Source organism: Puma concolor, chromosome B3 (genome assembly GCF_028749965.1).
Source record: "Puma concolor isolate L17-30 chromosome B3, mPumCon1.1.hap2, whole genome shotgun sequence".
Taxonomy (NCBI): Eukaryota; Metazoa; Chordata; class Mammalia; order Carnivora; family Felidae; genus Puma; species Puma concolor.
This window is the reverse complement of record NC_141672.1, coordinates 128,059,195-128,073,092: the sequence shown is the minus strand read 5'-3', so window position 1 is coordinate 128,073,092 and position 13,898 is coordinate 128,059,195. Positions and strand designations below refer to the sequence as shown.

The window sequence follows — 13,898 nt, the reverse complement described above, 5'->3', positions numbered from 1 at the left end:
AGTGAACAAACAGCTTTCCATTTGCCATCTTTTTTTTAAATTGAGATATAATTGACATATAACATAGTATTTGTTTCAGGTGTACAGTATGATGATTTGATATTTATATAAATATTGCAAAATGATCATCACAGTAAGTCTAGTTAACATCCATCACCATAGTTACAAGTTTTTTTCTACTCTCTTAACAACTTTGAATTATGTAGTACAGTCTCATTAACTATAGTCCCCATGCTGTACATTACATCCCAATGGCTTACTTACTTTATAACTGAAAGTTCGTACCTTTTAATTACCTTCACCCTTTTTGTGCACTCTCCCACCCCCTTAACTTAAGCATCTTTTGGCATGTTGGCTTCTCTGAGTATTGGTCAGCTGAACTGAGATGTGGGGGAAACCCAGCATCAGGACAGAGGTAGAGTGAGCCATGCTAGATGTGTTCTTCCAATAGAAATTCAAGTAGATGTAAATCTGAAAAGGAAAACTGAATTGCATATTTTCTTCAAAAGTTCAAGTATACAGCACATGATTATTTTTTTCCCTTGATAACTGTTAAGCATACTCTGTATTTGTTAAGAAATTTTATTCCTTTGGGGCACCTGGGTGGCTCAGTCACTTAACTGACTTCAGCTCAGGTCAGGTTCGTGAGTTCGGGCCCCACATTAGGCTTTCTGCTGTCAGCACAGAGCCTGCTTCAGATCCTCTGTCCCCCTCTGGCTGCCCCTCCCCCACACGCATTCTCTCTCTCTCTCTCTCTCTCTCTCTCTCTCTCTCTCTCAATCATTTTTTTAAAAAAGGAGATTTTATTCCTTTATTTTTACATAGGGGTGAGACAAATTTATATTATTAAATACCTCTTTCAAAAAAACATCTAGGACATAAACTGTGGGGAATAAGCTTAGGAATTCCCTGAGCCTGCACTGATGAGTTAACAAGGCATAAAGAATTACAAAGCCAGAGGATGCTCACACCCAAGTCTGGGTAAACAAGATTAGGTAAGTGGTATAGAGGGGGCGGGGCAAAGGCCCCAGTATAGAACAAAGATCTATGAGATAAACAAGATTAGGTATTCAGGGCTGAAATGCCCCCCAATTTAGTACTATAGCAGAAAGCTGCTTTCACAGGAAGGAAGGACCAAATTAGGTTAATAGGTAAATAGGGCTATAAAGTTGCCCAGAGAGGTGCTAACAAAAGACTCAGAGGTTACATGCTCTGTCTTTCTTGTCCCCTAGACCAGTTTAGGTAAACAGAGGTGGTGCCTCACATCTGCTGTAAACAACCTTCCACTGGGCACCAGGATTTTGTTTTATATTAACCCAAACGCCTAACCCCATATATCTTGAAAACCCCCTTTCCCTCACGTCCATGAGTTAATGTTCACAGTTTCATTGTCCCTTTGTGCACATCCATCACCATGTTTGTAAGCCTTCTGATCCTAATAAAAACGGAGCAAAGACCCTAATGGCTTCCCATTAGCTATCTCTCACATTTTAATCCTGTGTCCCGCTTTCTTGCTCGACAAGAGAGAACTCTAGACCCAGAGTCTACGACAATAAACTTCATACAGAAATACTAATGACTTAAAAACCATTGCCAGGAAAATGGCCTTTAAAGCTAAAAAAAAGAACTGAATATTTTGCCCATATTTCATTTGGAAGTATTCTGTACTTCAGACACAAAGTTGAGCCATTCACTTAATGGCCTTTCTAGTTTCTAGAAATGAGGTAACCAATGTAGAGTTGTTACTCCTGTGATGTGCATATACATTGGAAGATTTTCTTAGGACAAGTTAGGTAAATTTGGTAACATTTCTCACACCAAACAGCAAGACAAACCATTAAAACAAATTAGTAGATGATTTTCTTCATTAAAAAAAGAAAAATCATAGCTAAGGTGTTAGATTACTATAGAGCAGAGGTTGGTGGATGACTCTTGTGAAGGGTCGGCTGGTCCGGCTGGTCGGTGTTTAGGGCTCTGCAGGCCGGGCGGCGGCTGCTGCTGCTGCTGACCTCTGCTGCTGCAGCACTGGAAGCGGCCACGGGCGGGCTGTGAATGAATGAGCGGGGCGGTGTGCCAACACTATTTAGGGACTGAGATTTGAGTTTCATATAATTTTCACATGCCACAGACTATTATTGTCCTTTTGATTTATTTTACTCATTTAAAAATGCGAAAACCATTCTAAGTTTGCAGGACGTACAAAATCAGCTAGCGGGCGCAGGATTTGGCCTTAGTTTGCTGACCTCCAGCTTAGGAGATTTCCGCTTGTTCTCATTTTACTCCGCTGAGTGACCAAGGAGATGGTGGCTGGCTATCAGAATGTAGGTTTGTGGTGTAGAACTTTGTGTACAGCTGCCAGTGTTTAGAATCTATCTTTGTCACTTCTCATGACTGTCTTGCAACAAATAAGTCAGATGGCTGAACTGTTGGTGTCCGTCTTCATTTTAGATACCATGAGAATTTACCACTCTTTCTGCGCTGCTTTACTGTCGGGTGGATTTACACAAGGATTCTGTCCCGTACTGTTGAAATATTGCAGCGACTTCACTTGTATGAGGTTAGAGCACAAGCCCCGACCCCTGGCTTTTACTGCTGTGCCAGCGATGAGCTGTGCGGGGGAGCCTGCTTAGTCTGCACACAGTAATGTCATGAAAGCAGACGTGATGTGGCCAGCCTGCTGTCTTCAGGGTTAATAGGAAGAGGGCCGAGGAGGACCAATCGCTTCATCTGCTTGTGACTGGCTGCGTGTGCACCAGGACGGCCTGGGGATCATCGACGGAGCTGTGCAGGAAGCCTCAGCCTGAGTCTCTGTCACAATTCCATGTGTGACTTGCGAGGTCTCCAGAAATCTCTGAGGTGGAAACCTCCTATCTGCTTGCCCTGATGACCAGCACGGACCACTGGGAAATAATTTAAAATCACAAATCGGAAAATCAGTCATATCCTTCCCTGTACGAAACTGAACGAAATGGCTAGAGTTAACTATTGTTATGTTAACATTTCTGTATGGAAAATGCTATTTTACAAAGAGGATACACAGAACCCAGGGCTCTTGTCACGGGTCCATGAAACCCAAGAGGATCATGGGGTTGGCTGTGGGAAGTTTGTGAACCCCACAAGTGAGTTATCTGGGGGTTTGTGCGTACTTTTCTGAAGGGAATCATTAGATGTTTCCAAGAGATCCATGAACCACAAAAACTGAACAGTGTGTGTATAGATCTAGACCAGAAAGTGTCCCTGTTGAGGTGGGGTGGGGTGTTTGGGGTGTTGGATGAAGACTCTGCTCATTCCTGTCCTGCCCCCCATTCATTCCTCACACCCTTGGCCCTGTGACCTACTGTATTCCCAGAAGCATGCGGCCGTATAGCCCCTGACCAGTGCTCGGCCGCTGGAACTTGACTGTGTGCAGCCCTGCACCAGTTGACTTGGTTTGTAGAGAATATCAAGCAGTGTTGACAGAACTCCGTTTGCTCACTCACCAGTTGGCAGGAGACCTGGGTGAAAAGTGGGGATGCCTCAGGGGCTCGGGCCTGCTTCAGAGGGGACGTCTCAGTCTTCTCATTCCGGGGTCCTTGGCCTTTTAGAGTGGAACACGTGTGTTATAAATATACTTTGCCAGTCTTCTTGGCCACTAACTGTAGTTACTTTCTCGGGTATGTATGAACCTAATGAACTTCCTTTGTTGTTCTTGCAACAGGAAGCAGTCAAGGAACTTGAAAACCTCTTGTCACAGAAAGTGTATTGTCCTGACAGCAGAGGCCGGTGGTGGGATAGATTGGCTCTCAACTTACACCAGCACTTGAAACGCCTTGAACCGGTATTCAGTAACTAGATACACCCTGAGCCTTTTTAAACTTTTGCATAAATTAAAATACATAGCAAACTGTTAATACCTTAGAATTCTAAATGTAATTAGAATATGTATTTTTTTTAACATTTCTTCTTTTGTCTGTGTTCTTCCAACCCCCTTCCCCCAAAACTAACAGGGATGCTAACAGAAGTGTTACAATGAAGACAGGACACTTTCTTGTTGTCTTCACTGATTTGGAACGTGGGTTGGTAGTGGGGCTGTGTGTTGGGATTTAGGAATTCGAGATCTAGGAATTAAGGGAGCAGGAGACTTAGAGGTCCCCGTCCTCATTTTGGAAATGGTGATGTCACTCATTTGTTGCATGGGGCCTCCAGGTAGAAAGTCTGACGAAAGAGGTTTCTTTCCATGGGGAAATGTATTGTCTGACTAATGCAGCAGGCCACCTTCTCTTCTGGGTGCTGGTATTCTCTGTGGCAGGGACCTTGGGAGTCCAGGATCCTAGTTACTGCCAGGGCTGAGCAGGGTGGAGCTTCCACAGGCAGCTTCTGCTGAGCCCAGTGGCGACAGTGGCTCTTTGTGTGGCCGCCTGAGGTTCCTGCCTGGCAGCCCTGCATTTGTGTTGAATGGAGGGGACTGTGCCTTGGGAAGCTTTTGTTTTTTTCCAGCAGCAACTTTAAGTGAATCAGGGTGATGTGGGGGTGGAAAAGTTGACCAAGGGTGTGGAAGTAGGACATACTATTTTTACTGCCTTAAACTGAAAAAGTGCCTTGTTACCTAAAGTGCTTCAAGCCTGTGAAGCCTGTTTTCTTCTTCGGAGGCGGGTGTGCTTCCTTACCTCTTGCTGTTTGCTCAGGCTGAAATAGCAAGAGACTGTATCCGTTAGCCCACAGCCAAAGGCAGAGAAAGGCTGTTTCTGTTGCCTCTTTCTTTCGCTGAAAGGGCTTGGATCTCCCCCCTGTTCACAGCTCTACCAAGAGGAGCATTCACTTAGGTGCACAGAGGGAGACGAGTTGAGCTTATTTTTGAGACCTCTAGAAAATCCTAGTTCCTTTTAGCCCTTTCTCAGAGATCGTACTGGCCACACTCACAGTCTTCATCATTTTGTTACCATCCTGCTCATTTCTTTACCTCAGTCTCCAGCGAAGGAATTCATCAGCAGAGTTCTTATTCTTGCAAAGTGCTCAGCAGCTGGGCTGGGCCGAAGGGGGGGTAGCTGGCCATCCCCTCCCTGTGGTGGAGCCGAGTCAGTGTCTCCTTCACTCTTCTTGATTCCTTTGACTGCTCCACTCCTAATGGCCTGATCTTTCACTAATGTTCAGAGTGGCTGTTTTTGTTGTTGTAGTATTTTTTTTACTTTTTATTTTTTTTAAGCGATAAGACATTTATTCTTTTCTATTTAATTTTTTTAATGTTTAATTATTTTTGAGAGAGAGAAAAAGAGACAGAGCATGAGCAGGGGAGGGGTGGAGAGAGAGGAAGACACAGAATCTGAAGCAGGATCCAGGCTCCGAGCTGTCAGCACAGAGCCCGACATGGGGCTCGAACTCATGGGCCACGAGATCATGACCTGAGCCAAAGTCGGACGGATGCTCAACCGACTGAGCCATCCAGGCACCCCTGTTTTTACTTTTTATTCTTATTGTACTAAATAATATAACACATAAAACTTGCCATTTGAATACTCTTTGGGGTACATTAGTGGCATTAATTGGGGTACATTCAGCTGCATTAATTATAATCATAGTGTTTGTGCAAACATCACCACTATTTCCAAAACTTGTCATCACACCAAATAGAAACTGTGTGGCCATTGAGTAGTGGCTCCTTGTTCCCTCTTCCCCCACAGCCCCCACTGATCTCCAGTCTTCTGTCTGTTTCTATGAATTTGCCTCTTCTAGATATTTCATGGAAGTGAAATAGTACAATATTTGATCTTTCGTGGCTCAGCTTATTTCACTGAGCAGCCTGTCCTCCAGGTTCATCCATGTTGTAGCAGGTGTCAGAATTTCCTTCCTTTTTAAGGCTGACTAATACTGCATTGTACATGGAGACCACATTGTGTTCATTTATTCTTCTGTTGATGGACATTGGGGTTGTTTCCACCTTTTGGTTGTTAAGAATAACACTGCTGTGATTACGGGTGTATAAACATCTGTTCAAAACTCTGCTTTCAGTTCTTTTGGCTAAAACCCAGCAGTGGAATTGCTGGGTCATGTGGTAATTCTGTGTTTAGCTTTTTGAGGAACTGCTTACCGATTTTCAGTATTGAGTCATTTTTACGTTCCTGCCAGCAATGCATGCGGGTTCTAGTTTCTCCCACATCCTTGTCAACACTTACTATTTTCCTTTTTTATGATTTAGTCATCCTGTTAGGTGTGAAGTGGTATCCTGTTGTGGTTTTCAGTATTTTTGTTTATTTGTGCAACTCTGAATAACCTTAGGAAATGCATTTAAGTCCTCCAAACCCAAGATTCTTCTCCCTGTAAATGAGGGGTCTAGACCAGCTCTGTGGTTCCTGAGTGCACATGAAACTTAACTGGCAGCTCTGAAGTGGTCAGATGCCTGTCCCCCACTCCCACTCCTGCTCAGAGATGCCCATTTATGCAGATCAGAGGTGGAAAACACATGTATGTTTTCAGAGCTCCCCGGGTGGTGCTCTGAGAACCACTGAGTCAAGTCTTTCTGTCAGTCTTCTCCAGCCCGTTACCCACGGGCATCTCTAACTTTCTCAGTCTCCCTGAGGGTGTGGTAGCTGAGATTTGCCCTGTCTGCAGGTATAACTGGGAAATAGTGTCAGACATTTATAGTCAGGGATTATGATTCATCTGTGCATTAAAAGCAGCATGAGATCTAAGGAAATAATAACCTTTTTCTCTGGAACTATTGCTTTGGCCACTTGCTAATTAGCAAAATTGAATAATTAATTAACAATGGGGTTTCCTGTCACGTTGAATTAGCAGATGCTGCCATGAGGTCTTTCAGGATCCTAATGTGGGACCATGTTCTTTGTTAGGCTATTAAGTGCATCGCAGAAGGGCTGGCAGATCCAGAAGTAAGAACAGGACATCGTCTTTCACTGTATCAGAGAGCCGTGCGCCTGAGAGAGTCTCCGAGCTGTCAGAAGTACAGGCACCTCTTCCATCGGCTACCAGAAATAACTGTGGAAGATGTTAAACATGTAAGTAAATATCCTTTGGGTGCTTTGGACTTAAAAGCATGTACTGGGTTTTTTCCTGAATGGAAACAGCCTAAGGACTGGTTTCAATGTGCATTTTCTTTTAGACTTAGAAAATTCTAATGCTCGTTTTAGACAGTGACTCCTTGTTTTCATACCCGTGCCTCCTACGTTGGAAGGCTCAGCCCAGCCTGGTGGGTTGGTTTGCTCATGCCTGGGGTTGAGTGACTTTCTGTAAAACCCCTGAATCAGAAGCTCACAGCCTTTGCCAGTGTCTCCTGCTTGGTCAGGGTGCCTGGAGAGTAGCTTTGGGGTCCATGACTTCCCCGAGGCTGGGGCGGTGACCTGTCTACACCCTCACAGGCACCAGAGTGTGGGCCACATGGCCTCACACTCTGCTGAGAATCCGTGGCTTGAGGGGAGTATAGGAAGGTGCGTCCTTAGGACACGGAAGTCAGGTTTGTGGGGACTGGAGCTCAAGTGAGGCTAATGGGTGTTCTCCTGCTGCTGTCTCAGGTGACCATCACGGGCCGGCTGTGCCCGCAGCGTGGGATGGGCAAGTCTGTGTTCGTGATGGAGGCTGGGGGGCCCACCGCCCCTGCCACAGTCCTGTGCTCTGTGGAGGAGGTGGCTTTGGCCTATTATAGACGCAGCGGCTTCGACCAGGGTAATGCACGGCCCTTCTCCCGGCCTGCCCTGTTGCTGGGTGATGGTTTGTCAGCAGTGGGTGGCTACCGTCTCTCTGTCCTGTCCCCGGTGGAAGATGCTGCTGACCAGGGAGGATGTGGAAAAGAATTTTACTAACTATAGTTGTTAAAAGCCATCTTCCACATAACCAGCATCCACCACCCAAGGCCTGTGACGAATAGCGCTTTCTGGTAGGACGTTAGAAGCAAGTGGGGCCCGTTTTGCTCTCAGAGAGCTTGTGTTGGGCAGCAGAGGATAAGAAAGGGCAGAGGACTACCAGGAGTGCTGCGTGGTAACAGAGCCCTTTAGAGGATGTAGGAGCTGTGGAGCTGGGCCAGGAAAGAGCGAGCTTCTGGAAAGAGTGAGCAGGCCTCATAATCAGCTAATGACTTTAAGGGGATTGAAGGACCAAGTCCTGGAATGGCATAGCACCCGGGAAACCAGAGAAGTTGCTGAAAGAGCAGTGCTTTGAATTTCTTGTAGAATGAGCTCTCTTGATCACATGAGGAAGGAGAATAAAAGTCTGTAAGTCAGAGTACGATACACACACACAGGCTCCTGAGGTCTGGCTTCTCCTCCATAGAAGGGCACCTGTACCTGCTGACAGCTCATCACCGTGCTATGTGTGACCAAATGGGGCTCAAGAGGAAATGCACAGTGAAAGTGGGAAGTCCCTGTTTGGGAGTTGGGACTGGTCCGAGCAAGAAAAGATGGAGTAAATCACAGAGGTGAGCCTCCAGTATCTTGGTGGCACAGTTTGTCACGGGGCCTTTGTGCCCAGTCAGGAGCCATCTTTGACTGGAGGTGTTAGCACGCTTCTTGGGTACTTCCTACGCACAGAACAGTGGAGAGTGAGCCCCTCCCTTTCTGGGAGGGTCCATTAGCCTTTGGGGTGCCCCCCCGGTCTGTGTCCAACGTGCCATGGGGCGACCCTGCACTTGTTAGTGGGAGCTGCTCTGGGTGTCTCTGGTCACCCTGTGGTGAGCCTTGTTACATAGCAGCAGCCAAGTGTTTTGTTTTGTTTTTAACTAATTTACTTATCTCTTGTGTTTTCTGGAATTGCTTGTGTTTGTGTATTTATCCACATCAGCCCGTCTTCCCTCTTATTCTCTTTTTTGATTCTGGTCTCAGAAAATTAGTGCTTTATCTGAGGCCTGTGTAAGAGGAGACACTGAGAATTTGCCTTCTGATTGGTACAGTGCGCTTGTCACTCTGTCCTTAGTGAAAGGTAGTAGTGACTAGAATACGTCAAGTCAAACTGTGAGACAGGATTGCAGAGAAAGCATCCATCTGCCCCACCAGAGACAAGGGGGCGGCAGCACAGCTCTCCTGGAGAGGCCTGCTCCCGTCTTGTTTTCTTTTTTAAACTTTTTATTATGGAAGATGTTGAACATGCCTTTGTACAAAAGTAGAGTGGTGCAGTGAGCCCCAGGTACTGCCAGCTTCATCCAGTCTTCTGTCCATGCCCCTGCCCTCGGATGGTGGAGGCTGACCCCAGACACTCCCGGGGTACCCACCAAGCCCTTCCTCTGTCCAGACAGGACCCCCCTGTGCCCATGCATGAGGCTTAAAAATACTCTGATACCTTCAAATACGGGAAAATCGGGACATTATTTCTCTTGGGTATTATGTAAGCATTTACATAATAAGGATGAGGATTCATGGATTAATGAGGATCATGAAGCGACACTGAGTGTTGGAAGTTAAGAATATCTGTGTGGCATCTTTATTGCTTACAGGGAAGAGAGACGCTATAGAGAAGAAGTGTGAACCCCAGTGAAGACAGAGATAAACAGACCTGAAAGGTTAGAAATGAAAGAATAGAATGAGCAGCCATCCCCAGATGAACTGTAGGAGATGCATGAACTGGGCAGTTGGGGGAGGAGGGCATGGATATCAGGGCCTGTGGTGGGTGGGCTGTGAGCCAGACCCAGTGAAATGCTTTCCGTTTAGCCACGAGCCTGAAAAATGGACGGATGATTCCAATTCCAGAATATAAAATATTTTCTTCATTTATTAAAATTGATGCAGTGAAAATGAGCAAACCCTTGCTGTCAGTCTGTTCGAGAGAAGATTAGAGGGTAAGGGCAATGTCAGGCTCTCTTCAGGGAAATTTATTTCTGACTTAACTCAGAAGGAGCTCACCAAAAATGATTTCACTTACAATACAAATGCATGGTGTAGACGGCTTAGGAGTTCAGGGATCCTGACCTCCAGCATTCCTGCCTGGCCGGCGGATAGTGCATACTCCCAGACAGAAAGCAGGCTGGAAATCAAGTTTCACACAGTTTCACTCTCGGCCGGGCAGGAGCCCAGGATCCCAGCGCGCAGCTTGCTGAAGAAAAGGGCTCAGCTCCAGCCCGGAGGCCTGAGACACTTCATGTTGTTCCTGTGGCTGTCCTTTCGCGTCTCCGAGACAGGCTGCATGGCCGAGGGGCTAGAACTGAGAGGGACAGAAGGCACAGCGCAGCCTCAGCAAGGCAGGACAGAGGGGGTCCGGCCATGCCACTTCCGGCAGAAGTTCTGGTCTTTGCACTTCCACACAGGACACACGTGCAGGCACGGCCTGGTCTCTGCTCTCTGTGTCTTGTGCTGCACCGTGACCTGGCACATGACAGAGCAGGGCCTGCCAGCCAGAAGTGCCCTTCTGCCTGCATATTGGGACAGGGTTGGTTGGGGGTGGGGGCGGGCAGCACCCCCTTTTGGTCAAGGCTGTAATGTGGGGGGAGAGAGGGGCCCACCCAGCCACTGTCCCTGGTCAGGTGTGGCAAAGTGCAGAGGACTCGCCCTGGGAGACAGGTCTGCGTGCTGTGCCAAGGCTGAGCCCCTGGTCCCCCTGACTTTGCTATGACACGTACATGGCCTAGGCACATGGTAGATCGTCTGAGGTCGTCACCCAATCAGTATAGTTTGTATGTAGTGTGAGGAAGGGGTCTGAGCTAGGTGGTCTCTGAGGTAGAAAGTTTCCGTAAGAGCTCTGAGTCTCAGAAACACTGGGCATGCTTGTCCAGGCCAGAGCAGTGGAACGGTAGGTCCAGTGAGGTGAATGGAGACGGCACCTGCTAGGTCAGAGGGCACGGACTCCTGGGTCCTCGTCTTTCTCCGATCTCTTTTGGGGGGCCTTTCTGCAAGTGTGGCCAAGGGTCCCTACACCAGAGCCCTCTGTGGGGTTCTCGGCCCACCCACACTTACTGTATTGAATCCCTGCAGCCTGCAACGGAAATTTGTTTTTATTTAGCTTTAAGAACTTTCCCTGGGTTTCTCATTAAAGTTTGAGAACTGCCAGCTACTTTATGGCTCTGAAATGTGTATTTGAATTTTTCCATAATTTCTCAGATTTTTGCTCTCCTATGAGCCTTCTGTAGAAAAGCAATGTGATGTAAACAAATGAGCTAGGAATGGCAAGAAAACAGCATTTGATTTTGAACCTAAAATCTATTATTTCCTTCACATTGAGTAAGCAGTAGGTTAAGGTGGTAGTTTTTAAAAAACAGGAAAAACTGACCTTCCTCTGTGTGTGTATGACTTTGTCTTAGGGATTCATGGGGAAGGGTCCACCTTTAGCACGTTGTATGGCCTCCTCCTGTGGGATGTAATCTTCATGGACGGGATACCAGACGTCTTCAGAAATGCCTACCAGGTACTCAGGTTAGGCAGCGCCAGGCGCATGTGCTTTGTAGGCTAGCAGACGATACTGCCCCTTGTGGTTCCTGCCCACCCGTGTGCCATGTGCCTGCTGCCATCAGAAATCTGTCAAGTACCATCTTCTGGATGGTGCTGATTCTCTGTAAGAGTTTTTATTTTAAAGTCAGGCTCCTAGAATTTAAAATGTTAAGTCTGTTAAGTTTTAAACTTTAACCTGCTTTATTTACCTTCTTCATTCCCCTTGAGACCATTCCTGTGTTTCTTCGGCTTCGGCCCTCACTGGGCTCCTGTCCGGGCCTGCACCATCACGTGCTCCATTACACGCACCTGCTAAGAGTGCCACCAACGTCAACTAAAAGCTCTTTTCACAGATTGTTGCGCTAGCAAACCAGTACAATAAGTTGCTTTGATGTTAGATTACTTAGATTGTTTTTTGCCTATCTTTTAAAAAAAAGAATGTGTCCATTTAATCATATTGGCCAGCTTCCAAATTTTACAGGTACTGAATGTTCTGATGAATCAGGGTCTCTCCAGGCACAGTATGAGAGCTTCTTTTCCCTGCGACATAGGCATGCCCACTGGACTTGTGTACAGACAGCTTCTTCACGAGCAGGGGGCCGGCCATCGAGGCCAGGCTTCAGCTGATTCACAGCGCCCCCGCGGAGAGCCTGCGGGCCTGGGTGGCAGCCGCGTGGCAGGCCCAGGAAGGCCGAGTGGCTTCCATTGTCAGCTGGGATCGCTTTGCTTCTCTTCAGCAAGCTCAGGTGAGAATCTGCAGCCGGATTTGGTCAGAAATCCTGTATATACATGTACCTGTGTGTATACATGTGTGTACACATGTATATGCATACGTGTGCGCGTGTATGTATGTTTATATGCACGTGTGTGTGTGTGTATGTGACTGTGCCCGTGCATACATTTATGTATATGATAATACCCTAGTCCAGATGCCACTGTTCTTGATGGGAATGTGGCAGGGCACAAAATAAGCCCCGTTATGCCTTCTTCCCCTTAGTTGACAGCCTCCTGTGACCCTCAGCAGGGAGGGCACCGTTCCTGTCCCTGCAACTGCTGGCCTTTGCAAGCCATCACTTCCTATTCCTGAGTATTTACACCGCATTCCCTCTTCCTCACCTGTTCCCCAGGGTTTTCCCGGCTGGACAGAAATGTAACTGACTCCCCAGACTGTGCCAGTGGGCATTTTAGCCAGTGGCTCTGGAGCCCTGGCACAAGCAGAACACCACCTGAAGGCCTTGGAATTCACTTGTGTCGAATTACAGTTTTCTCCTATCCTGTGATCAGTGAAAGTATTTCAGGATCCCTGTCACAGGGAACGGCTAACCGTCCACATATTTTGTGTGCAGGATCTTGTTTCCTGCTTGGGCGGCCCTGTCCTCAGTGGTGTGTGCAGGCGGCTGGCTGTGGACTTCCGGCACTGCCGAGGGGGCCTCCCCGACCTGGTGGTGTGGGACTCCCAGAGTCATCGCTTTAAGGTCAGTTGGGCCAGAATGGAAAGTCCTATTTCTGTGATAATTTTATTAGCAACTTAAAGAGAGGCTACAATGTAGGCATTCCTTGCATGGTTGTTGGCAAGATTGAATCCCTCAAAAGCTGTTGGACTGAGGGCCATGGTACCTCAGTGGCGGTCAGCCAGGGCCTCATCAGCCCCTTGTGTGTGGGCCTCCCCTGTCCACCATGCAGTGCTCACCTTGGCAGCTCTCGTCATCAGAGCAGGCGAGCGGGAAGAGCCAGTGTGGGCAAGATGGAAGTCTGTCTCTTGTAACCTGATCGTGCAAGGAACAATCCCTCCCTTGTGCTGTATTCTTCCTTAAGAAGCAAGTCCCAGGGTCCAGCCCATGCTCAAAGGGAGGGGGTTCCACAGGGTGTGAACTCCATGAGGCTGAGATGACTGGGAACTGTCTTCTAAGTGAGCTTAGGGCGAGTGCCTCATCACGTGTTGTAGGCTCATTTCCCCCCCGCCCCCCCTTGCCTCACTTTGGTCTTATTCTGCTGCCTATCCCAGGTTGTTTTTCTTATTATTGAGTTTTGAGATTTAAAATTCTGGAATCAAGTCCTTTATCAGCTATAGTTCATCCCAGTCTGTGCCTTGTCTTTTCATTCTTGTAATAGTGTCATTTGAAGAGCAGAAACTTTACATTTTGGCCAAGTCCCACTTGTCTGTTCTTTAATGGATTGTGCTTTTGGGGTCCTAGGACATCTCTGACTGGAACTGAGGATTTGTGTGTCTCTCCTTGCAGTTCTGTCCAGTTTGCTTCACATATCCTCAAGCTCTGTGATCAGATGTACAAACTTGAAGGACTCTCATGTCCTCTAGGTAAACTGATCCCTTCATCATTGTGAAATGACCCTCCTCTATTCCTGGTCACGTTTTTCACTCAGAAATTGACTATTAATATACAGCCACTCCAGCCTTCTTTGGATTAGTATTAACGTATCTTTTTCTAGTCTTTCATTTTTAACTTATTTTGTCTTTGTAGTTAATAAATTTCTTATAGGCGGATTTCCTTTGCCTTTTAATTGGGTGTTTGGACCATTTACATTTGATGTGATTATTGACAT

The 13,898-nt window shown here is 46.9% G+C and overlaps 1 protein-coding gene across 5 annotated transcripts in view; it reads left to right on the top strand.

The window, feature by feature from the left end:
* FAN1 (FANCD2 and FANCI associated nuclease 1) overlaps positions 1 to 13,898 on the top strand; it is a 33,961-nt gene that overhangs the window by 17,873 nt on the left and 2,190 nt on the right. For 4 of the 5 annotated variants that reach the window (XM_086711364.1, XM_086711365.1, XM_086711366.1 and 1 more), the window contains exons 7-13: positions 2,449 to 2,557; positions 3,698 to 3,817; positions 6,825 to 6,989; positions 7,503 to 7,653; positions 11,210 to 11,313; positions 11,888 to 12,082; positions 12,683 to 12,811. In XM_086711364.1, coding sequence (XP_086567490.1) covers positions 2,449 to 2,557; positions 3,698 to 3,817; positions 6,825 to 6,989; positions 7,503 to 7,653; positions 11,210 to 11,313; positions 11,888 to 12,082; positions 12,683 to 12,811 — 973 coding nt within the window. Of the gene's footprint in view, positions 1 to 2,448; positions 2,558 to 3,697; positions 3,818 to 6,824; positions 6,990 to 7,502; positions 7,654 to 8,256; positions 8,402 to 11,209; positions 11,314 to 11,887; positions 12,083 to 12,682; positions 12,812 to 13,898 lie in introns of those variants that run through there. The other variant, XR_015252829.1, reaches the window with a different exon arrangement.